This window comes from Vidua chalybeata, chromosome 15 (assembly GCF_026979565.1).
Source record: "Vidua chalybeata isolate OUT-0048 chromosome 15, bVidCha1 merged haplotype, whole genome shotgun sequence".
NCBI lineage: Eukaryota > Metazoa > Chordata > Aves > Passeriformes > Viduidae > Vidua > Vidua chalybeata.
The window spans coordinates 2,087,171-2,110,475 of record NC_071544.1 but is presented as its reverse complement, the minus strand read 5'-3'; the positions used below and the strand labels follow the sequence as shown (position 1 = coordinate 2,110,475).

Genomic DNA, 23,305 nt, shown 5'->3' with positions numbered 1-23,305 from the left:
GGTGCCAGTGGGCTCTGCCCCATCAGGGCAGCACCCAGGGGTGATTCCACGGTTCCCAGCTCTGCCAGAGTGGTTTTGGGGCAATCTGGGGCTGGGTTGTGTCTTTCTAGAAGTAGAACAATCCCTGTCTGCTGCCAGAGGTGAGAGCAGCGTGGGGAGAGGGAGCAGCCCTCGGTTGCTGTGTGCTGCCAGGTGTGAGCTGCACATCTCCTGTCCCTGTTTTCCACATTTTCCTTGCAGAGGTGGCTTCTGTGCAGCCAGCCCAGCGGCAACCCCCAGATCCAGCTGTCCTGACAGCCAGACCCTGCTGTGCCCTTCCCAGCACTGTGTGTGTGTGATGTCCCCCGAGGCAGCGCAGGGGACACTTGTCACCTAACAGGGTGGCTAAAGGGGCACAGCAAGCATCCATGCCTGAGATGCTGAGGTGGAGAAAAGCTCCAGGTGTGGGGGAAGCACACACAGGGCAGCTCTGGAGGGGGACCAGGCTGTCAGAGGGCCCAGAGGGGTGAAGCTGGGTCAGAAGAACCCCAAAAGCTGCAGTCACATCCCCATTTGCACTGACCTTGCACAGATCAGGCTCAAACCCAGCTGGGGACGGAGCCCAGCAGCCTCCTCGGAGGATAGGGGTGAGGAGTGGGTGGAAAATCCCTCATTTGTCAGCGTTTTCCCACAGCAGTGCCTGTCTAGACCAACTTCCCGTTGCCCGGTGGAAGCTGCCCCCTGCCCACACACGCTCCTGTGGGGTGCAGAGCCCAGCATCCTTCTGCCCTGTCCTGCTGGGGCCACTTCTGTCCCTGCTGAGGGTCACCCCAGGGTGCTGGGGCTGCGTGGATGGACCCTCCTGTCCCACGCAGAGCTGGATGCCGCTGGATGGGCTCTGTGCCAGCCTCCTCCCCATCCTGTGCCAGCCCCGTGAACTCTCGCACACACACCAACCCCTTTATTGTTGTGCCAGGAACCACAGCAGCAGCAAACACTGGGACAGTGGGGACACAGGCAGCCCAAGACCCCAGTGCCAGGACAAACCCCACAAACTACCAGGGGAAGGGGTCCCCAGAGCCAGCTGGGCTAGAGCCAGCCTGCAGAGGTGAGCCTGGTGCTCCGGAGAGGGCCTGGGAGGGCTCCCTCAGATGGGGGGGGGGTCACACTAAGCTTGGAGGGGCACGGAGGGCTGGAGGGGGTCCAGCCTGACCTCGGGGTTGGCAGAGCTGGACCTCAGGCCAGACGGGGTCAATCCAAACCTTGTGCTGCTGCAAAGCCTGGGCAGGACCCTCACAGGCCCCCCACTTCTGGGCCTTTGAGGGTCTTTTAGAGAGGCAGAGCCATATCCTGGTGCCAGGAAAGCTCCTGCCCACCTCAGCCTGCCCAGCCTCTCTTGGAACACCCACTGCCAGCACTGTCACCTGCAGGGACATCTCCATGGGCACAGGGGCCACCAGGGTGCCCATCCTGCCTCTTTCTAGCACCTGTGGCACAGATCCCACGGGACAGTTCTCCACTGCCTGGGTAGGGAGAGGGGGGAACGACGAAGGAGTTGGAGAGCAGATGTGACTATTGGGAAGCAGGGAGCCAAATTCCCAGCTGTGCCCCCTGGGTGCCAAGCCTCGGTGGTGAGGGGATTCCCTGCGCAGAGGGCTCAGGCCTCGTGGTCACTGGTGCTCAGGTGCTCCTCAGGCAGGCCGGTCTCGTCGATGTTTTCCAGGGAATCCGCGTGCTGCACGGAGAGCTCGGCCAGGCTCACGCTGGGCAGCGTGTTCTGCTCGGGGTACACCCAGGGCTTGTACTCGGGGTCGTGCCGGCGCTTCCACTCCGGGTACTTCAGCCCAGCCTTGTAGATCTTCTTCATCGCCTGCGGGCACAGTGGGGCTGGAGCTGCCTTGGGCTGTGGGCACAGCTCCTCCCTTGCAGGGTTTGGGGTGTTGGCAGGGGATGGGGTTGCTGGCTGCCCCAGCAACGTGCCCAGTGCATGCCCTGTGTCACCCAGAACTCATCCTGGGAGCTCTGCATCACTGAGGATCCCTGCTGTGAGCTCTGGATTGCTCAGGACCCATTCTGCAAGCTCTGGGTCATCCAGCACCCATCCTGTGAGCTCTGGACCACCCAGCACCCACCCTGCAGGTCCTGGGTCACTTGTTTTATGAGCTCGGGGTCTCCCAGCACCATTCCATGCGTTCTGGGTCTTCCAGCATCCATCCTCAGAGCCCTGGGTCATCCAGCACTCACTCTGTGGGCCCTGGGGTCACCCACCCTGTCCCCACCCAGAGGTAATTTGGGCAGCTCATCCCTGCTGCCCAGGACTCCCACCATCATCCATGCATCCCCCCCTTACCTTTGGTGCCACAAACTGGGACACGCGGTTCACCACCCACTTCGGCAGCGACCCTGCAAGAGCCCAAAGCCCCGTCACCCAGAGAAGCAGGGCCGGCCCCAGGGAAGGCACCACGAGCCTGCAGCACCCCCGGGGCCGGGGTGGGCACCCCTGCATCCTCGGGCTGTCCCCATTCCCGGGTTCCTGGGTGATGGAGAGCCAGGGGGCTGAGCTCTGCGTGCCCTCCACTCACCGCGCGGGTCCACCTGGGTGAGGTAATAGAGGATGCAGGCACCGTCCCCGTTGGCCTTGATCAGGTACCCGGTCTGCAGGGACACGGCCCTCACGAAATCCTTCCGGGGCGGGTATTTCTGCGGGGAGATTCCGGGCACCTCAGAGCCTGCCCAGCCCTGCCTGTGCCCGCGGGCAGCCCTGCCAGGGCTGGGGGCAGCCGGGGGCTCACCGGGTGCTTGACGCTGTAGTTGATGATCATGTAGTCATTGCCCAGGGGCAGCCAGGAGCGCAGCGTGACGAAATCCCGGTTCTTCAGGGGGCTCGGGCACTTCCCTGCGGGCAGATCCTGTTACCCACGGCCCCACACGCACTCACGGGGGCGTGGGGCTGGGGAGGGGGGCCCGGGGGTCTCAGGGCTGCTCACAGGAGTAGTATCCCACATCAGCGTTGACGGTGAGGCGCCCGATGTCGTAGGTCTCGATCATGTTGGAGTCCCACTTCCTGCGGTAGCGGGTGTCGTGCAGCACGTCATAGAGGGTCTCGGCGGGGACGTCCTTGCAGGAGATGCGGGTCTGTGGGGAGAGGGGCGGGGGGCAGCACCCAGCCCCGGGGCTGTGCCCACCGGGGCACGCGGACTTAGGGCTGTCCCGTGTCCCTGTGCTCTGCAGGACAGCCCCAGAGCCACCGCTCCTGCAGCCACAGCGGGGTTAGAATGAGCCTCGCACGGATGGTCCAGCTGGTCCAGGCTTTGATGCCTGTCCCCTACCCCATGTCACCAAAAAAAGGGGTGACATGCGCCTTCATGATAGTCTTGGGTGTGGGGTCTGCTCCCGGGGGGTGTCGAGCGCATTCCGGGGGGGTTTTGCGCCCACTCCCGGGTTTTTTGGGCCCGCTCCCGGGGGCTGTTGGGTCCGCTCCCGGGAGGTGTCGGGCCCGGCTGTAACCGGAGCCGCGGAGCTGCCCGGCCGCGCCGGCCGTGCATTATTGATGAAGGCGGCCGCCCTGCTCCTCTGAGCGCCGGCAGGAGGGAGATGTCATCTGCTCCTCGTTAGAGCCCTTGCATCTTTGATGAGGCGCCGTGTAACCGGAGATGGCCCTCTGAGCGTGGCAGGTCCCATCAATCTCGGGCAAGCTTTCCCTGGTGGCCCGGGTACGGATGGACTCGTGCCCAGGCCAGGCTCGGAGATGTGCTGCAGTCCCCAGGGCACCGGGGGGAGGGTGGGAGCACCCAGCCCCCTGCTCCTGCTCTCCCTCCCTGGCTGCACCCTCGTAGCAGGCTCTGGAGGTGCTGCTGCTGCAGGGTGAGGGATTTTTCCAGCTGCAGGTGGAGCTCATGGGCTTCCTGGAAACTCCGGTTGTCGCAGAGGGGCCATCGCAGTCTTGCAGCCCCAAATTCCCCACTAAAGCCTGTCCACCATCCCCCTCCAGCCTCGGATGAGCAGCCCTGCCCGGCACAGCAGCTGGGATGGGGAAAACAGAGAGCCCAGACCCATCCACAGGGAATTCGAGTGGAAAAAATCCACAGCTCCAGCTGCTTGGGGAATCTGAGATAATTAACTCCCTCAGTTAATGGACAGACCGAGGCTCTCCTGACCCCAAGGGAGCTGTGCAGCTCGGACTGCATCCCACGTTTTGGGAAGGGGCTCTGGGCAGTGACAACCCCTGCAGCGTGTCCAGGCCCTCTCCAGGGCAGGGAAAAGCCCCGTTATTGCACTGAACCAGGCTGGGTGATGCTCCCTGACTGCCCGGACCTGCCCGGGGTCCCCTCTCTGTGGGGCTCAGTGGTGGCAGAGGGGACAGAACTGCAGCCCCTCTGCCAGCCTGAGGGCTGGACTCCAGGGGTTCCTGCCAGCCTGTCCTGGTCCCTCTGAGCAACATCCACTTCTCCAGTCCGGATCTCACTATGGGGAGCCCTGTCCAAGGCTGGATCTGCCGGATCTGCCCACACCCACAGAGCCAGATCTCTCCCTGCAGAGGCAAGCAGGCTGCTCAGGCACGATTTACCCTTGGCAGGTCCTTGCTGGTCAGCACTGCCCTCCTCCTTCAGGACATGGCTTCCAGGAGCACATTCTCCATGTCCTTCCCAGGGGTGGAGGTGACACAGCAGCCCACAGTGCCACCCCAGAGCTTCCTTTTGGGAGGGGAATGTGATTTTTGCCTCTTCCCAGGTGTCAGGGACCTGCTGCAATCACCAGGACTTTTCAAAGAGGTGCTGGCCTGACCCCTCAGCACCCTTTAATCCTGTATATGCCCAGCTGGTTTAAATGCTCCCTGATCCAGGTGCAGAAGCTCTTCCCTGGCTCACGGCAGCAGGGAAATGTGTATTGCAGCAGCAGCTCTGCTGAGAGTGCTGCTCCTGCTCCTCCCCCTGGCTCTGAAGGGTTTCTGTCCATGGCAGCAGCGTGTGCCCAGCTCCTCCTCGTGCCCTGGCTGCAGGAGAGGTGCTGCTGGGTGTCCTGTGCTCAGGACAGTGGTGGGAGAGCCTCTTCCAGAACGCTGTTCCCTCCTCCCCACCTCCCCACCTCCCCGTGCCCTCCGTGCTCCCCAGGCCATGGCGACCCTCCCCTGGCACTCCTGCTTGCACGCTCTCCACAGCTGGGCTTCCTGCAGGTCGGCTGTTCTGCCTCTCCTCGCTCTGGCAGATCCCATCCCTGCCCAGGGGTCGGGATTCGGTGCCAGAAAAGCCAAAGCCTGTGATGTCCACCCTGGGCTCATCCCGTGCCCCCAGCCCCCTGCAGCCACTCCTGACGTGCCCAGGGTCACCTGGCAGTGCCACTGAGGCTGTGGAGATCAACGGAAAGGTACCTGAGGGATGGCTGAACCTCCCTGCCCCTCTGCAGCACCCCAGATCCAGCCCCTGGCAAACGACAAAGCTCCCAAAACAGCCCCTGGGGCTCCTACAGGATCTCACCCCGTGACGTGCCCCAGGACGCAGAGCCGGGGAAGGACACCAGGGACACATCCCATCTCGTGTCCGGGGGCTCCAGCAAGGCCATCTCCACAATGAAACTGATCCCGGGGCCTTCCCGCCTGTGTCGGGATCGGGGGCAGCCACCACGTGAGCCCACACGGCGGGAGGCTGCAGGATCCCGGCGGGCGAAGCCCCGGGCCGGGCAGCAAGAGCCGGCCGAGCAGCTGGGAAGCACCTTCGGGGGTCTAACCCTGCCAGCCCTGGAATTCGGGGCAGAAACAGCCCCAGGCAGGCGGGATTGCGCATCTCCAGCACGGGGCAGTCCCCAGGGACCCTCGGGAGCCGCCGGGCACACGGCTGGGGCAGGGAAGCTCTGCTTACCTTGATTTTCTGCACGGTGCAGCTCTCCTCCTGGCCCTGACTCCACACGGTCACGCCAGCCTTGTTATACCGGCAGTGCCAGCCCTCCAGGCTCTCGCACTGATCCCTGAAGGAGCTGAAGTCGGAGTCATCCGGGATATAAACCATCTCCCCTCCTCTGGACATGGGGCTGAGCTGCTGCCCCCCGGGCGCGGGCACTGCCTGCGGGCAGCCTCTGCCTCACCTCCCGGGAAACCCAGCTCTGCCCTTGAGCTCTGCCTCGCTGGGTGCCCGCTGCAGCTCACATCATCCTGCCAGGGCCGAGCCCGTGCCCCTGGAGCGGGCCCCGGCCGCCCGGGCACCCCGGGATGGGCAGAGAGCTGCAGGCAGCCCGGGCACGCCGCGCGGGGCTGGAAGGCTCCTTGGCTGCAGTTGCTATCGCAGCTGCCGGGAGCTCGGATGTCTTCCCGGGCTGGCTCGCCAGCATCACATTTCTCTCCGCTGCCTGTCAGCTCCTCTATTATTCAGCAGGTAGCAGCGCGCAGGTGGCTCGGCTTTCAGGGCACAGCTGCCCCCGGCTCCCCGAGCCCCCCGCGCTGCCACCCCTGCTGTCCCCTCGCCGGCGCCCTGGCAATCTCTGTGCCTGACTTTGCAGCACGGGCTGCCTGGAGGGATCAGCTGATGCCAGGAGCAGCGGCCGGGCCTCCGGCCCCGCGGCTGCAGCAGCGCTGGATGCGGGCCAGGGCGGGCCCTGGGTGGGGGCACGGCCCTGCGCACAGGACCTCGGCTTGCGGCGTGCCCTGGGGCTTGGGGGAAGGAATTTGTGAGGGGGAGGTGGCCCTTGCTGGGCTCACAGCATGCTGCAGCCCCGGGGAGTGTCCAGCCCCGCTCCCACCGTGAGCAGGACACCACCAGCACAGGAGAGGTCACCCAGGGCTCTGCCCAGCCTGCAAGGATGGACTTGCCCACCTCAGTCCTACAGCTGTGCCACCTCCCCAGGAAAAAATACCAATTCTACTGCCCAGCCTGGAGCTGCAATGAATGTCCCTTGTCCTTGGTACCAGTCCTGTCCTACTGAGAGGGACTGGCTCTGTCCCCAGGGCACCTGTAGGACGCTGGTAGATCCCAGCCCAGCTCTCTCCCAGCCCCAGCCTGCAGCCCTGCCAGCAGCATCTGCTGGTCCTTTTCCAGCCCCTCCAGCTCTCCCTGGACTGGGAACCACTCTGAGCACAGAGCTTGGGGTTCCCTGGTGCTGCCCAGAGCACCCAGGCTTGGGGCCACATCGTCCTCGTGCTGCCCAGGGTGCAGCTTGTCCCATTTGTCGATCCTCCTGTCCAGAACCTTATCTGGGATCTTGTCCCCATTCCTTTCACTGGGATCCTGCTCAGCCCCTGGTCCCCAGCCTGCCTGAAACCTGGGGCTATCTTGCCCATCCTGTTGATGTCCACAAGGTTTCTCTTGACTGGAATTTTGGGGTTCTTAAAGTCCACCTGGAATGAGGCTCCACCACTCTCACACCCCTTCCCCCGGAATCAGCCTCACCTGCCAAGGCCAGGGTGCAATTCCCTCCTCATCCCACCCTGGGATGAAGCTTGGGAACAGCCCCAGTGCTGATCCTGGGACCAGCATCACCTGGGCACTGAGAAATGGGGGAAAACTCCTGGAAAGGAGAGCAGGGAGAAAGCTGGAGAGCTGCAGGTCTCCCAGAGGGCAGAGGGTTGCCCCTGCTGCTCCCCCAGGCACAGAGCCTCTCCCTGGGGCCGTGCTTCCCGCTGGGGGTGCTCTGGGGGCAGAGCTGCCAGTGCCACGCTCCGTTAAAGAGCTGCCGCAGTGGAAGGGAGGGGAGATCCCGGCTTGGAAAGACCTTGGGGTGGCCTTGGGGCCGTGGAGCAGGGAGCAGCTTTGGCCGGACAGATTTATGGCCCAGAGCTGTCCGGCCCCGTTGCTGCAGTGTGCTGTGAGTGTGTCCCTGTGCTGGGGGGGACTGTCCCCCAGGTACAGCCTGGAGGGACCTCGAGTGGGTGTGTGGGGTGGGTAGGACCCGAGGCTGGGGGCTCTGGAGCTCCAAAGCGTGTCCATGGGGTGAGAGAAGGGAGGGCACTGCAGTGCTGGGATGGAGGAGCCCCCCAGGCTCCCTGGGAAGGAGCAGCACAGCACCACTGAGGTGGAACCAGCCCTGCTTTGCACCTGACACGTGGCAGCATTTCTCTCCTTGGCTCTTCCAGCTGGAAACTGGAACGGAAAGTTCTTCCCTTCTGCAGCAGCCCCTGGGGTCAGTGCTCACGCTGGGAAACTGCTCAGCCACCCGGGAGCTGGCTGGTCACCATCACATCCCCCTGCAAGCCACCAGCTGGGCTGAGCTGGGCTCCCATGTCCCACCTGGAACACTCAGGGCTCCAACCAACCCCTTCACCACTGTCTTTGGCTCTTCTGGAGCCAAGGTTTGGATCTGGGTGGTGCTCTGGGAGCTGCCCAAAGGAGGAAGGTCAGTGCAGCAAATGTGGAGCCTCATGTTAACGCTGCCTCTGTCATGTCTTGTTTAACTTCTCCTCATGGAGCTGCTGGATGAGTCCAGAGAGGCCACGGAGCTGCTCCCAGGGCTGAGCCCCTCTGATCTGGAGCCAGGCTGGGAGAGCTGGGGGTGCTCACCTGGAGAGGAGAAGCTCCAGGGAGAGCTCAAAGCCTTTCCAGGGCCTAAAGGGGCTCCAGGAGAGCTGGAGAGGGACTGGGGACAAGGGATGGAGGGACAGGACACAGGGAATGGCTCCCACTGCCAGAGGGCAGGGATGGATGGGATATTGGGAATTAGGAATTGTTCCCTGGGAGGGTGGGCAGGCCCTGGCACAGGGTGCCCAGAGCAGCTGGGGCTGCCCCTGGATCCCTGGCAGTGCCCAAGGCCAGGCTGGACACTGGGGCTGGAGCAGCCTGGGACAGTGAGAGGTGTCCCTGCCATGGCAGGGGTGGATGAGGTGAGCTTTGAGATCCCTTCCCACCCAAACCATGCTGGGATTACGACGATTCTCTGATCTCGGAGGCAATTCTGTGATGTGCCCTTGAGGCCCAGCAGTCCCATCAATCCCATCCTGGGCTGGAGCTCCATTCCCTGGGCTGACCATGGCTGCTGCGAGCAGCAGGGTCCTGCTCTTGGCCACGCTGTCATCCCTGTGGGGATGACACAGGGACTGTCACACCAGCAGCTCCAGGAGTCCCTCCATGCCCTGAGTGGAGCCTCTCCAGAGCCTGGTGGGGTCAGAGCATGTGGGGCTTAGGGCACAGGGAGGAGTACCCAGCTCTGTCCTGTCTGTGTCTCACTGGTCCCTCCCTCCTCCTGCTCCTCTTTTCATTCTCCTGGACCATTTTCACCCTCCAAGTGTCTTTACAGGCTCCAGAGCTGGGATGTGGGATTTCCATGCTGGGAGTGGGGTTGCAGGGCATTGCGTGTGGGTGTTCACAGCTCCATTCGTGACTTGGATGCCTCAGCAGGACGAGCTTCCAGCCTCTCCAGAGCTGGAGAAGAACATCCAATCCCCTCTGCAGTGGCTGCTCCTGCTCCTCTGAGAATCGCCTTTGAAAGCCTTTGCAAATTGGAATGAAAATGTTTTTCCTACAGAAACGGTTCTGCTTTGGCTTGGTGTGAACCACAGCACTGACTCTTCTCAGATCCTTGTTCCTTCAGGGTTTATCCCCTGGGGAATGAACAAGAGAGTCAGGAGGAAAAGCAAAAGATGGCTTGAGAGTTTCTTGTCCCAGAGAAACCCAGCTGGAGCGGCCAGGAGGGGTTAGAGCTGCACCAGGAGATGGGGCTGGGAGGTGAGGATGGTCCCGGGGTGGGAGCAGAAAGGTGCTAAATGCCTGAGAGATGTCAGGGTCTTTGAGGGACACAGACTGAGGCAGGAAATGCAGGGAAAAGTGAGATCCTGACCCAGGAGTGGTGCAAGGCAGCAAACACTGGGGCTGCAGAGGGAGATCCCAAAGCCCCAGGCCTGCAGGTACCCAGGAGCTGAGTGTGGTCTCAGAGTCCCAGGACTTCAGGAACCATCCTGGAGTCCCAGGGCTCAGGGCCCCACAGGGGCTCTGGAGAGATCCCAAAGCCTGGTGGCTGCAGAGGCCCCGGGGGTCCCTGGGAGACTCCAGAGCCCCATTGCCACCAGAGCCATGGGGCTGCAGTGAGCCCGGGGACCCCAAAGTTACAAGGACAAGATCCTAGAGAGATTCCAGAGCCCCATTGGGACCCCAGAGCCCGGGTGAGCCCCAAATCTTCAGGGATCCTGTATGCCTGGAGAGACCCCAGAGCCTCAGGGCTGCAGGGACCCCTGAGTGCCTGGAGAGACTCCAGGGCCCCATGGCACCAGGGACCCCCAGATGCCTGAAGATACCCCCTGAGAGACCCAGAGCTGTGGGCTGCAGGGACCCCAAAGTGCCTGGAGAGACCCCAGAGCCCCAGTGAGACCCCAACACCCCAAAGTCACAGGACCCACTAGGTCCTGAGGAGACCCCAAACCCCCAAAGTCACAGGATCCACTAGGTCCTGAGGAGACCCCAAACCCCCAAAGTCACAGGATCCACTAGGTCCTGAGGAGACCCCAAACCCCCAAAGTCACAGGATCCACTAGGTCCTGAGGAGACCCCAAAACCCCAAAGTCACAGGACCCACTAGGTTCTGAGGACACTCCAAAACCCCGAAGTCACAGGACACACTAGGTCCTGGGAAGACCCCAGAGAGACCCCACAGCCTTGGGGACTGCGGGGCCTCCCCAGCTATGCCCCCATCCAACCCAGCAGGTTAAACCCCCCTACAAACCCATCGGGCAGTGCCACCCCGTTCCCCTCAGGAGGAGCCTGTGTCCCACACGGGTGACAGCCCCAGGCCAGCGCCACCGTGCCCAGGGACCCGCGCGTGCAGTCTGGTGCTCGCCCACTGGGTGTCACGCGTGCTCCACGGACGACAGCGACACGGCCAGCACCGGGGAGCGGCCAGGGAAAGGGACAGAGAGGAGCAGGGCTCCCCTGCGGCCACCAGCAGCGTCCCCCTGCTCCACTCTGATGTCACCCCCTCGGCTGGGGGGGGGGACGCTCTCCGGAAATTTTACCGTTAAACAGAGGATAGGATGGAAATTCCCCGGAAATTTTCCTCCTCCTCCTCCTCGCGCTGCCATTGCATCCCTGCTGCTCCTGGCAGCTCCCAACAGCCCAAGCTTTCAACCCCAGGCACCCCGAGCCCCCCCAGTGCGGGGACAGAGCGGGGACAGCAGGGACATCCTGCACCTGGGACCTGCAGCTTTAACACGAGGCTTTTGCTGGCACTCCGGGAGTTTCTGGTGTCAGGAGAGGTCTCTGTGTGTGTGGGGTCACCCCACACAGTCCTTGGAGCTGGGACCCTGCACACCTGGGGTGCCCAGCCCTGCCGGGTCCCAGCTGGCAGAGCCGTGTGGCACCGCTGCCAAAGCACGAGGGGGTGTGGCAGGAGGCTGCCAGGCACATTCCCAGCGGCTGGCACTGCCCACGGGGGCATGGAAGGGTGGGGTGGGTTTCTCCTGCTCATCCATGCAGTGAGGTTTGGCCTCAGCTGTGCCCTCAGAGCCCCGGTGGAGGGCAGTGTGTGGGGTGGGCTCCCGGGGGTGCCACAGCAGCTCTGTCCCACTGCAGGTGGCTCAGAAGGTGCCGTGGATGATGGGACTCCATCCATTGGAGGGGTGGGGTGAGATGGGCTTTAAGGTCCCCTCCAACCCGAGCCATGCTCTGATTCATCTCCTGAATCTCTCTGCCACTCCTTCCTGTCCTCCAACAGCTGCCACTTCCCCCTGTCCCTGTCCTGTGACCCTGTGTCCCTCCTTTCCTGCCCCCCTGCTCCTTGTTTTAGCTGAGCCCTCCTCCTCAGGGCTGCTGAAGGCACAGCCAGGCTCATGTCCCCCCTTTTTTTTGCCCTGGAGCATCCCTCTCTGCCCACCCTGGGCCCCTGCACCACCCGTGGCTCCCCAGACTCCCTCCCTGCTCCCCCCATTATTCCCATGCTGGCGGGCAGGATTTGGCACCCACAGCCCCAAAGCTTATTTGCACAGAGCCCAGCCGGGCATCAGGATGATTTAAAAGGACTGTGAAAAATGTAGTTATTTTTTCCCCTTTCAGCTGCAAGTCAATACTCAGGGAAGGATGTTTAATTATCTTTGTCACCCTCCTAAATCTCTTTATGAGAAGGTTTGGCTGCAAATCTCCACATCATTTCAAAGTTATTGGCTAGCGCGGCGCACAGCGACACAGTAAATTAGCCGGGCGCAGCAGGCGTGGGTGCTCCCGCCACTGCCAGGCCTGCGCGTGCCTGCTCCCCTCCCGCCGGGCTGTCACGGGGTGGGTGGCAGCAGGGAAGCCCCTGCTAGCTCAGGAGTTGGGCTGGTGTCCCCTCCGGGTGTGGGCACAGCCGGTTGCCGTGCCCTGGTACACTCCCCATCCCCGGGGACGCGGCATCTCCTGCAGGGTGCAGGATCCAGGGGACGTGGCACAGCCAGGACCACCCCAGAGTGACATCCTGCACCCTGAGAGTTTCATTCTGAGGGGGGATAACCCCAACCCTCCCTTCCAGACACTCCTCCCAGCCTGGGAAAGCACTCCCCAGAGCTGGCTGTGCTTACCCCGTACAGGATCGCCCTGGGCTGCCGGGTGGAGCAGGATGAAGCTGAAGCACCCTAAAGATGCCGGGTTGTTCTGAGCTGCTCTGAGCCCCCCAAGCTCCCCACGCCCCCGTGAAGGCAGATGGGTGGGCTGAGACCCAGTGCTGGGTGCTGCTGCCATTCCCAGGCCGGGAGCCACCCTGGGTGCAGGGCTGGTGGCCACGGGCCAGTGAAAATGCAGGATGGAGAGCAGGCATGGAAAACGGGTGGGAGTTCAGCATCCCTGGAGGCAGCACCCAGCACCCACCGTGCCCTAACCCCCTCCCCCTCCTGTTCTCATGCAAAACCAGCCGAGCTGGGGCTGGGCTGGAGGCCCGAGATACACCAGAACAAAATCCCACCTTCTGGATAATGCCTTTTATTGGACTAGGTGACACGCAGGCTTTAGGGGGATAGCGGGAGAATCCTCTCGGCTCATCCGCAGAAAGGATTTCCACAGCCCTCCCGGCGGCTTGTCAGTCCCTGAAGAGTTATTACCTCCCGAGCAGGGCTGTGTCTGCCGGGGCTCAGCGCCGGCCCTGCCCCTCTTCGCTGCTTACAAAGATTACGCCGCCTCGGAATAAGCTCCGTGGAGCGCTGCTGCCGTCGCATCAGACAGCGGCTAATCAGAAAATTAGCAGCGAAAGAAACTTTGTGGCAGGAACTTATCTCTGGCGCTGCTCCCGCTGCTCCCACACCCAGCCCTCAGGGCAAAACTTCCTTGGATTGCAGCGCTGAAACCTGGGAAAATCTCATCTCATCCCACCCCTGCCATGGCAGGGACACCTCCCAATGTCCCAGGCTGCTCCCAGCCCTGTCCAGCCTGGCCTTGGGCACTGCCAGGGATCCAGGGGCAGCCACAGCTGCTCTGGGCACCCTGTGCCAGGGCCTGCCCACCCTCCCAGGGAACAATTCCTCATTCCCAATATCCCATCCATCCCTGCCCTCTGGCAGAGGGAGCCATTCCCTGTGTCCTGTCCCTCCATCCCTTGTCAATTGTCTCTCTCCAGGTTTCCTGGGGCTCCTTCAGGCCCTGCAAGGCCACACTGAGCTCACCCCAAAGCTTCTCCTCCCCAGGTGAACAATCCCAGCTGTGCCAGCCTTTGCTCCCAGCAGAGCTGCTCCATCCTCTGCTCATCCTGGAGCCTCCTCTGGCCTGGCTCCAGCAGCTCCAGCTCCTCCCTGTGCTGGGCCCAGGGCTGGGGCAGCTCTGCAGGTGGGGGCTCACCTGGGCACAGGGGCAGAATCCCCCCAGCCCTGCTGCCCACATTGGGCTCAGTCCAGGGCTGGGGGTTCAGGGCTGGGGCAGGTCCAGCTCCCACCCCCAGCGCCCCCAGGTCCTTCTCCCAGGGCTGCTCCAGCTGCTCATCCCCAGCCGGGACTGACCCCAGGGGTCGTCCCCACCCAGGGGCAGCACCAGCACTCGGTGTTGTTAAACCTCCTGGGCCACTCCTCGGGCTTGTCCAGGTCGCCGTGGCCACTCCCGAGCACCTCGGGACCCCTCCCACCCCCGGCTGAGGGGTGTGTCCCGAGTGATGCCACCGATGCCGCGCGCACTCAGGACAGGGGTGGTGTCACTCCTGTGCTGGTGTGACATCAGTCCCCGCGCCGCGGTGGCACCTTGGACACCCAGTGCCACCCCGTCCTATGCCAGGGGGCAGGGCCAGGAGCCGTGCTGGGGGCAGGGAGCTCTCAGGGTGATTAAAATGCGCTGTTTGTGGTGTTCAAGCCCCGGCGTCAGGGAGAGTTACAGGGCACTGAGCTAGAAAATGGCATTTGCAGCCCCCTCCCCCTGCCACTGCCAGCCCCGGCCTGTGCAGACTTCGTTAGTGCCCCGTGCGTGTCCAGCGAGGGGACACGCAGAGGGACACCCCTCCTCACTGCCCCCAGCCCCACAGACCCTCTGTGGGACCCCAAACACAGTAAAAAGGGGAGGGCAGGGACCCCTCCCCACTGCCCCAGCCCTACAGACCCTCTGTGGGACCTCAAACACAGCCAGAGGGGCAGGACAGGGACCCCACTGTCCCTACAGTCCCTCTGTGACACCCCAAACAGAGCGAAAAGAGGAGGGCAGGACCCCTCCCCGCTGCCCCCAGCCCCTCTGTAGCCCCCCAAACGCAGTCACATCCCAGCTCGGGGGCTCTGGGTGGGATGCCCGAGCCGCGCGTGGCACAGAGGCGTTGGTGGCAGTGGGGGCGGGTCACAGGGGCTCTGCTGACGTCCCCGTGCCCCTGCCCGGTGCTGGGCAATGCCAGCGGCCCCGCGTGGCCACTGCCACAGCCCCAGCTCGGGCACGGTGGCTCCAGCCGTAGCAACAGTTACTACGATTTCCTTTTCCCATTCCCTTTTCCCGACTCCATCGTCTTCCCAAGGCAGCTCTGGCGCTGCCGGGGATGTGTTTACAGGCAATTAAAGCTCATTAATTGCACGCAGAAGCAACAGAAGCCCCGCGGCAATATGGGAGGGGCGATTCCCGCAGGGGACAGAGCCAGCCCCGGCCATCCCTGGCAGATCCAGAGGGATGTGAGGGGCGAGCGGGGTCTGCACCCCTGGGGCGAGGCTGGGCTGAGCCTGGCCTGGGGCGATGGGCGATGTGCGTGGGTGCTGCGATGGGTGTCACCTGCTCAGCAGCCCTGTGGGGACATTAACCCGGGCATCGAGTGCTGCCAGCGCCAAACTGAGGGGCAGAGGGGTGAAGCCCGCAGCTACCTCCTCCTCCGGGGGTACCAGCCCCATATTCCCCGCTCCAGCCCAGCGCTGCGCCCTGGGGATGAATTCTGGCAGGAGGGAGAGGAGCAGGATCCTGCTCGAGGCTCTCTCCGCACGTGTCTGAGCAGAGCTGGCACCGGCAGGGGCCGAGCCGCTGCTCCCGGGCTCGGGAAAACATCGGGAAAACAATAGCGTTCGTTAGCAAGAGGAGAAAAACCTTCTCGAGGGCTGAAACGAGGCTTTGATTGGGAACAGATGCGGGAGAGAAGGTACCGGCAGGGATCGGGCACAGGGCCAGCCCCCAGCCCCTCCTGCTCCGCAGGGAAGGGAAGGGAAGGGAAGGGAAGGGAAGGGAAGGGAAGGGAAGGGAAGGGAAGGGAAGGGAAGGGAAGGGAAGGGAAGGGAAGGGAAGGGAAGGGAAGGGAAGGGAAGGGAAGGGAAGGGAAGGGAAGGGAAGGGAAGGGAAGGGAAGGGAAGGGAAGGGAAGGGAAGGGAAGGGAAGGGTCCTGCCTGCCCCAGGGCTGCCAGGATGCCCTGGCAGGGAACAGGAGCGGCTGAAGGATAGAACAGTCAGGGATGCACCCGGCTGCCGGACACAGGCTGTGGGATCCAGCCCTGGGTGCCAGGGGGCAGCCAGGATCCCATGGCATTCCCAGAGGGATGAGCCAGCCCTGGCTGGGTGGGGTCGCTGCCGGGGGTTCATGCCAAGGGTGCCCTGCCCTACAGGGAAGAGCTGTGAGCCCAGGGTTTATCCTGCCAGGAGGGATGTGGCACTGCGTGTGAGGCTGAGCCCTGTGCCCCACACGCTGCTGCAGGACCAGCACAAAACATGCAGGGAAAATCCTGGAGTGGCTTCCAGCTCATTCTTCCTCCTCTTCCTCCTCCAGCGTTGGGCCCAGCAGGACAAACTCACATCTCTGCCAGGCTGAGGCCAAGGGCACAGCTCAAAATAAAGACTAATCATGCTGCTGCTGAAATCCCATGCTCTGCTGCCCACGGAGAGCCTGGCGTGCTGCGTGGATCTGGGCCCCACGGTGCCGGCAGAGGTGCCTGGGGGCACGGTGCTCTCAGCAGGAGATGGAGAGTGGCTCAGCAGGGCCTGACCTGTGCCAGCTCTCCCTCCTTCCCTCCCTCCAACTCTCTTTCCCTGCAGGGCTGTGGCGGAGGCTCGTGGGGGGAGCAGGAGGTGCAGGAGGGGTGTGGAGTTGCCCACATTCCTGATCCCTGATTCCCATTCCCTGCTGGATCTGGGCTCAGGAATGTCCTGAGGGAGAAGAGAGCACCACGCTGCCCTTTGAAAGCCCCCAGATTCGCCCAGCAAGACCTGCAGAGGGTCCTCACCCCCCTCTGAGGCAGCACAAGCCTCTTCCCCTCCAAAGGCCAGATCCCAAGGCCGGGAGGTGGCCGTGCCCTCATTCCTGGGCAGGGATGCAGCAGGGTGGGAAGGGATGCAGAGCTCCCCCAGCGAGGCTGCAGACACCCACCCAAGCTCAGGTGACCCCACCCTGCTCTGGGGACACAGGGCTGGGGGCGCTGCCAGGACCCAGCCGGGGGTGGCAGGATCAATACTCACGTGAGCCAGAGAATCCCAGCACCCCAGGGAGTGGGAAGGGCTCCGTCCACCTCTCCCCTGGCTCGGTGGCAGCAGCACCGGCGCCTCTGGAAGCCGCTTGGCCCCCTTTAACCCTTTCCCCGGCAGGGCTGGTTGCCAGGGGCAGGGTCCCCCCGCGCCCCCCGCCCTCGGCGGCGGCTCCGGCGGGAGGCAATCGGCAGGCGCGCGCTGCGGAGCGGCGCTTTTCTTCTCTAATCTTCTTATTTCATTTTAGCATTTACAATACAGCCAGCCGGTAATCCTGACATCAAACACGCCACGCGCACTTCCAAGCCGCGCCGACGTCAGGCTGCGCGAGCGCTGGCAGGAGCTGCCAGCTCCGACGGCTCCAGATAACACGCGGCAGAAAGACAAGGAAAGCGGCTCTGCCAGCAGGATGAGCAGGCACCGCGTCCTCCAGAGCCCTCGGGCCACCCACAAGGTGCCCCTCGGGTGCAGGAGCCACGCTGGGGTGAGGTGGGTGCAGGTTTGGTCTCTAGCGAGGGGAGGGAGAGGCAGGGCAGGGCTGGGTGACCCTGCTGGTGCCCACTCGTCCACCTCGCTCTGCCCTGGAGCTGCACGCAGCTCTGGCATCCTGGGGAGCAGAGCTGGACACCTTTTGGTGGTCCCAGTGCCACCCCATCCTGTGCCATGGGCAAGGGGGCAGGGCCATCCCCACGCTCGAGGCTCTTCCCGGTCTCCACCTCACTGGAGCGTCCTTTGGTTCCCAGGCACGGCAGCTGGACCCTGGCCTGGGGAATCCATCCGGAATGCTGGAATGTGCCCCCTCCCCAGCAGGAGGGCAGGGCTTGGCACGGGGGACAGCGTGTGACACCCAACACCCACAGGCAGCACCTCGTGGGGTGCACGGGGCTGCGGGCAGAGACCCAAGGGCTGGACAGCCCATGGTGCCCGTGAGTCCCTTTCCCCAGTCCCATCACCAGCTCCTTTTTGATGGGCACTGGAATTTCCTGCTGGCACAGGAATTCCTGAGGTGGGCAGGCCCTGGCACAGGGTGCCCAGGGAAGCTGTGGCTGCCCCTGGATCCCTGGCAGTGGCCAAGGCCAGGCTGGACATTGGAGCTTGGAGCAGCCTGGGATGGTGGAAGTTGTCCCTGCCTGGTGGAAGGACATGAACTTTGAGGTGCCTTCCAACCCAAACAAATCATTCTGGGATTCTGTGCAACACTCCCCCGCTCCCACTGCAGTGACACAGATCCAGCAGCCTTTGCAGAGTCCCTGGGGTGGCTTTTCTTTCCCAGCCTGGTGTCCTGAACAGATTTCCAGCTGCTGGGAGATTCCTGGAGTTTCCTTGGAGCTGAAATGTTCCACAGGGCTGGATCAGGGGAGGAGGATGAAGGGTGGGAGAGGCAGAAAATGATGAATCCCCTCTCAGGCCCTGCTGAGGATGGGACCCCTGCTCATGGCAGTTCTTGAGTGCACCCCGAGGCTCAGTGAGGCTTTTCCCTGTGCCAGCGTGGTGTCCTGTGCCCACATGGCTTCACCATCCTCAGCCCATGGAGGAGGAAGAGCCCAGCAAACACAGACCCTGCCCGGCGCTGGCAGCACCAGGGGATGTGAGGAATGAGCAGGAGGAGAAGGATTCACGTCCCCATGCCAACCCCAGAGCTCCCCCTTGCTCTGTGCCAGGTGGGCACCGGTTCTGCTGTGGGGTCATCTCCCACAGAACAGTCTCAGGTCTAATCCATGTCTCAATATTTGGGATTTAATCAGCACTGAAGTAAGTAGCTTTTTTTTTTTTTTTTCTCTCTTTTAAGGCAGCGAAGAGCTGCGACTCAATAGGAATTAATTTGCCTAATTAGTGTCTTTGGGAAGCTCTCCCTCCTGCGCATGCCCCGATGGGGGAGATTCCAGGGCTCGGGGACGCGCTGTGGAGGCTGTGCCCGGTGGGAGCTGCCCAGGGTCCTTCCCGCACCTCTTCCCGCCTCTCCAGACGGCACTGCCCGCATCCCGCAGGATCCCAGCACCATCGGGGGGTGCCCATCGCCGTGGTGGCACCCCCGGGCACCTGCCGGGGTGGGCACGGGGCGGGGGCCGGCCCGGGGGTGCGGGAGCGGACGGCTGCCAGGGAAGATGAATGGTTTTAATCACACCGCTTACAGGGCACCATCTGAAGTTTCGTGTAAGTTATGATAGCGACAGTTTGCACGAAAATTGTATTTCCAGGCTTCATTGACTGGCTTAATGAGAATCTTTACGTGTCAGATATTAAATTAAGAAATTAAAGAGCTGTTTCGGTGTGTATAGACTCCTTCCCTCGCACTGAGCTGCTTCTTCCAGATCAATCAGGAGCGCGCCTCTAGAAAAGATGGGAGAAGCCTTTGATTTTCTGTCACCGGGGAAGTGAATCTAATACACGTTGGCACCTAATTCATGTTTTATTAAAAGGCATGAGGTGGATGCTGCCGGCCCCCACCTCTGCCCGCTGCCCTCTCCTGGAGGAGGGAGCAGCCCCGGCACTGCCACCCTCGGCTCTCGGCGCTGCCTGGCTGTCACACGTGTCCCAAACGCCAGCATCCCGGGGCTGGGGACACCAGGAGGTGCCAGGCACTGGCTGTGCTAGCCAGAGATTCAGGTCAGCTTGGAACAAGCCACGCTGGAATCAGCAGGTTGGAAAATGTTGCAGCTCTCCTGTGTGGCATCCCTGTTTCCTTCCTGTGCTGGCTGAGTTTGACCTGGATTCCCTGATCCTTCGGGTCTCTTCCCTCTGGTTTTGCTGGGAATGGGTACTCGGCCAGCAGGGAACTCCCCAGCTGGAATGGGGACGATGTCACAGCCATGGGGAGGGACTCGGGTGGCCAGAGGACATGGAGCAGGGCTGGGCACGGACAGGCTCTTGGGCACGGTGAGCTGGATGGGGCAGAGAATCCCTGAATGCCACAGCACTGGAGATAAACACCTGGCACAGGGATGTGGAGAGTAACCCCGAGATCAGGGAGCCCAGGGATCGATGTCCCAAGGCAGGGACACCCAGGGACAGCAGGGATCAATGCCTCGGGTGGGGACAGCCAGGGACACCAGGAATAGGTGGCCCTGGATGGCCTCAGCCAGGGACACCAAGGATAAATCCCCCTGTTCAGAGGCACACAGGGACACTGGAGATAACCCCTGGAGCAGGGACATGCTGGGACAGTGCAGATAAGTTGGGGACACCAGTCAGCACAGTGAGAGTCCAGATGGGATGTGGCTGTGTTTCCTGATCCACCTGGACCTGTCACAGAGGACCTTGGGGACACTTTGGTCCCAGAAGAGGGACAGGGGCATCAGGCTCTCTTAGGATGCCTGGATGAGCCCCAAAATCCCTGGTGCTCAGCACGCCTGGATGGAATCCTGGCCCTCTCCCAGTCCCCTCACCACATCTGCACCTTCCAAAGCCAAAGGTGAGGAGAGGAGAGGAGAGGAGAGTGTTGTTCCTAACTATCTGTCAGGGCAGGAAAAATCCCCCCTCTGGGCCCTGAGCACCACCATCCATCTTCTGCTCCCTGTGCCAGCCCTGCCTTCTCCTTGTGTGGGGAAACTTGGAGTAAACAGCTTAATTTGGCACTAATCTGAGCGGTGACATCGTGTGCCGTGTCACCATCGATTCGCAGCCGCACGGCCCCATCAGTCATTCCGGCTTTTCCACCTTTTGATATTGCAAATAGAAGGGATCAACCTCCCTGCAGTCCTGGGCTGGGGTCACTGGGTGTCCCTGGGACCCTGTGTCCCTGCAGGAGCCTGGCCCAGTGTCACCAGCCCTGTCCCCACTCCCTGGGACCCCGTGTCCCTGCAGGAGCCTTGTCCTGGTGCCGCTCACAGCGTTGCTCCCACATCCTTTGGGACACCTGTGGGTGCAAAAGGGGATGTGGGAGAAGCTGGAGCCACGGTGCCCCCTCCAACAAGGACTGAGTGCCAGGGTGCCTGCGGGGATGATGCCCCCGGCTCCCGGCCCAGCAGGACCTCGGTGCCGCTGGCCCCAGGCCCTGGCCAGGCTGGCCGAGGTGCCGTCACCGCCTCGCCAGCCCACCCCGGCAGCGGGGCACCCTGCTGGCCCTGCCTAAATGTCTCATTAAAGGGATTTGCGGGGCTGCTGAGCCGGGCTGTAATCTGGCGCTTACCGTTCATTTGTTCCAGCGTCTCAGGCAGTCGGCAAAGGTCGTTGGATCTTTAATTACGGGGAGACAGCGGCGGGCGCAGCGGGGAGGAGCAGCAGCTGCGGGCGGCGGGCAGGCGGCCCGGGAGCGGCGAGCGCGCCTAACGAGGGAGATGCTTTCTGCCCTCGGGACACGAGCCGCGTTGTCACAGCGCCGATGTCACAGCGGCCTTGTCACAGCCAGCCAACCCACGGCCTGGCTGCGCAGTGACCGCAGCCTTGCCTGGCATCGCCCCCGTCCTCGTCCTCCTCCTTTTTGGCGGTGTCACCTGCCCCGCAGCGCCGGCACAGCCCGGCTCGCCTCCTTCCCACTCCTCCCGTGCTGTGTGACACGGTGGCTGCCCAGCCTGGATGCGTGGACATGGCTGTGCCCGTGCCAGCATCAGCAGGGTGGCCGGAGCTCAGCTGGGACAAGCCAGGATTCCCAAGTGGCAGAACCCCTGGGATGTGTTGATGCCTGGCGTGCCCAGGCAGGAGCCTGCGGGTGCTCCCTGCCCCCAAAGCCGTGTTGGGGGGAGGTGGCGGCTGTGGGAGCGCTGCAGGGGTGCTGGGGGTGGGCTGTGAGTGCCTGCATGCAGCTCCCAGGGCTGGGCATTCCCGGGGCCGAGGGGTGTTCGAGCCCCTGGGGGTGTTACCCGAATGCCCCCATCCCACAGAAAATGTGTGGATGTGTGCACAGACACGGCTTGGATGGAGCTCTGAGCCACCTGGAATGGTGGAAAGTGTCCTGTGCATGCCAGGGAGTGGAACGAGATGGGCTTTGAGGTCCTTTCCAACCCAACCCACTCTGGGATTCCATGATTTTATGATCCAGGCTGAATTCCAGGTGTACCCGCACACACCTCGCTCCGTGTGTGACCACCGAGCGCTTGTGCCACACGGAGCCGTGGGGTGCTGGTGCCGCAGAGGGTCCCCAGGGCGTCGCGGGGCTGACAGGGCTCCAAGGAGCGGGTGGCAGCAGGATGGGCTGCGGGGAAAGTCACCCCATTGCCCCTCCCCCGCGTCGGAGCCATCCCGCTCCGCGCGGTCATTATCGGGCTGTCACCTCCCGTGCTGACAGCTGGCATCAGTGCCTGACACCGGCACGAGGCGCTCCGGGCTGCGGTGCTCTTGGGGTGACAGGCAGGGGCCGCGGACTGTGCTGTCACCTCTGTCCCCCTGCCCGCTGCTCTGCCTGGCCCCGTCCCCCCAGCCTGGGGTGGCCGGGTGTCACCGTGCAGCGCTCCCCCTGTCCCCCACGCTGTCCCCACGGGCTGCCAAACGTGCAGGGGGTGCAAAGGCTCTGCCCTCCGCTGCCAGGGGTCCCCGCGGCGCTCGGAGTGCCCCCGGGGCTGGCTGCAGCCTGAGTGACAGCCTGTCGCGTTAATGAGCCGCTGCCAGGCCGGATGGCTGACACCCGCGGCCACCTCCTCGGGCCATCCCTGAGGGCTCGCCACCGTCAGGCTCGGCCGGGGGAGCTCTGGGGCAGTTGGGGGTGACACTGATGCCGTCCTTTCTCCTGAACGTCACTGGGAAGCTGCCTGAGCCCGGCAGTCTGAGGGTTCCAGGAGGTGCAGGGCGCCGGCCGTGAGTGTGCAGGGGCTCAGGGGTGTCCCCTGCCTGTCCCCAGCCATCCTGGGCAGGGTGGAAGGGGCTGGAGACAGGCTGAGCCCGGCCAGGGCTGCAGGTCATGGCAGGCACGGGGCATCCTGAGTGATTCTGGGGCACAGCATCACCCTCCCACCGTTCCTGGAGCATCCTCCTGCCTCAGCACCAACATGTCTGGAGCATCCCCCTGCCTTGGCATGGCAGTTCTGGAGCGTCCTCTGACTCAGTATAACCATTTTTGGAGCATCCTCCTGCCTCAGTCCTACCCTTCTAGAGCATCCCCTTGCCTCAGCATTTCTGGACCATCCTCTGGTGTCAGCACCAGCATTTCTGGAGCATCCTCTGCCTTGGCATCATGGTTTCTGAAGCATCCTCTGCTCAGTTCCTGCATCACTGCAGCTGTGCCCATGGTGCCAATTCCAGCTCCCAGCCCCATCCTTTTCACCGTGAGAGTCCTCATCCCGTGTTTCCCTGTCTCCTATCTCTCTCCCTTCCTCCCACGTCTCGCTGGCTCCCTGCAAGCCTCACATGCCTAATCCTCTTGTTAGCCTCTCCCTTCATCTAAAACCAATATGCAGCTGAATGCTGGAGATAATTAATTGATCAATTAGATAGAGAACTGCCTGTGCTCGTGGCACTGAACACACGGAGGAGGGGGAGCTGTGCCAGCACACCTGGCAGTGCCCACGCCTGAGTGAGGGAGTGCTCTGTCCACCCTGGGTGTGCTTGGTGTCCCCATTGGAGGGGACAGGCCACCAGGCGAGGTGACCATGAGTGCAGGTCAAGGCACCTCATCCCTGTGTCACATA

General features: G+C 63.0%; 1 protein-coding gene and 1 long non-coding RNA gene across 2 annotated transcripts; both read right to left on the bottom strand.

Annotated features, from left to right (window-relative positions):
* Positions 1–925: 925 nt before the first annotated feature.
* Positions 926–6,553, bottom strand: LOC128795656 (START domain-containing protein 10-like). Its single transcript, XM_053956640.1, has 6 exons — positions 5,835–6,553; positions 2,967–3,114; positions 2,772–2,875; positions 2,562–2,679; positions 2,330–2,382; positions 926–1,849 (listed from the first exon to the last, which is right to left on the bottom strand). The coding sequence occupies exons 1-6, from the start codon at positions 5,997–5,999 to the stop codon at positions 1,637–1,639; spliced, it is 801 nt and encodes a 266-aa protein (XP_053812615.1). The 5' UTR covers positions 6,000–6,553; the 3' UTR covers positions 926–1,636.
* A 12,362-nt stretch (positions 6,554–18,915) lies between these two features.
* On the bottom strand, positions 18,916–22,047 carry LOC128795714 (uncharacterized). The gene is made up of 2 exons (XR_008433620.1): positions 20,875–22,047; positions 18,916–19,076 (listed from the first exon to the last, which is right to left on the bottom strand). It is a non-coding gene; the product is annotated as an uncharacterized LOC128795714 (long non-coding RNA).
* Between the last annotated feature and the right edge of the window lie 1,258 nt (positions 22,048–23,305).

Excerpts from the sequence above, each read along its gene's own strand:
- LOC128795656 (XM_053956640.1), bottom strand. The coding sequence starts at position 5,999 with ATGTCCAGAGGAGGGGAGATGGTTTATATCCCGGATGACTCCGACTTC. Across the intron at positions 2,876-2,966 it reads TGATGTGGGATACTACTCCT|GGAAGTGCCCGAGCCCCCTG; the intron begins GTGAGCAGCCCT and ends ATCTGCCCGCAG. Across the intron at positions 1,850-2,329 it reads CCCAGTTTGTGGCACCAAAG|GCGATGAAGAAGATCTACAA; the intron begins GTAAGGGGGGGA and ends CTGTGCCCGCAG.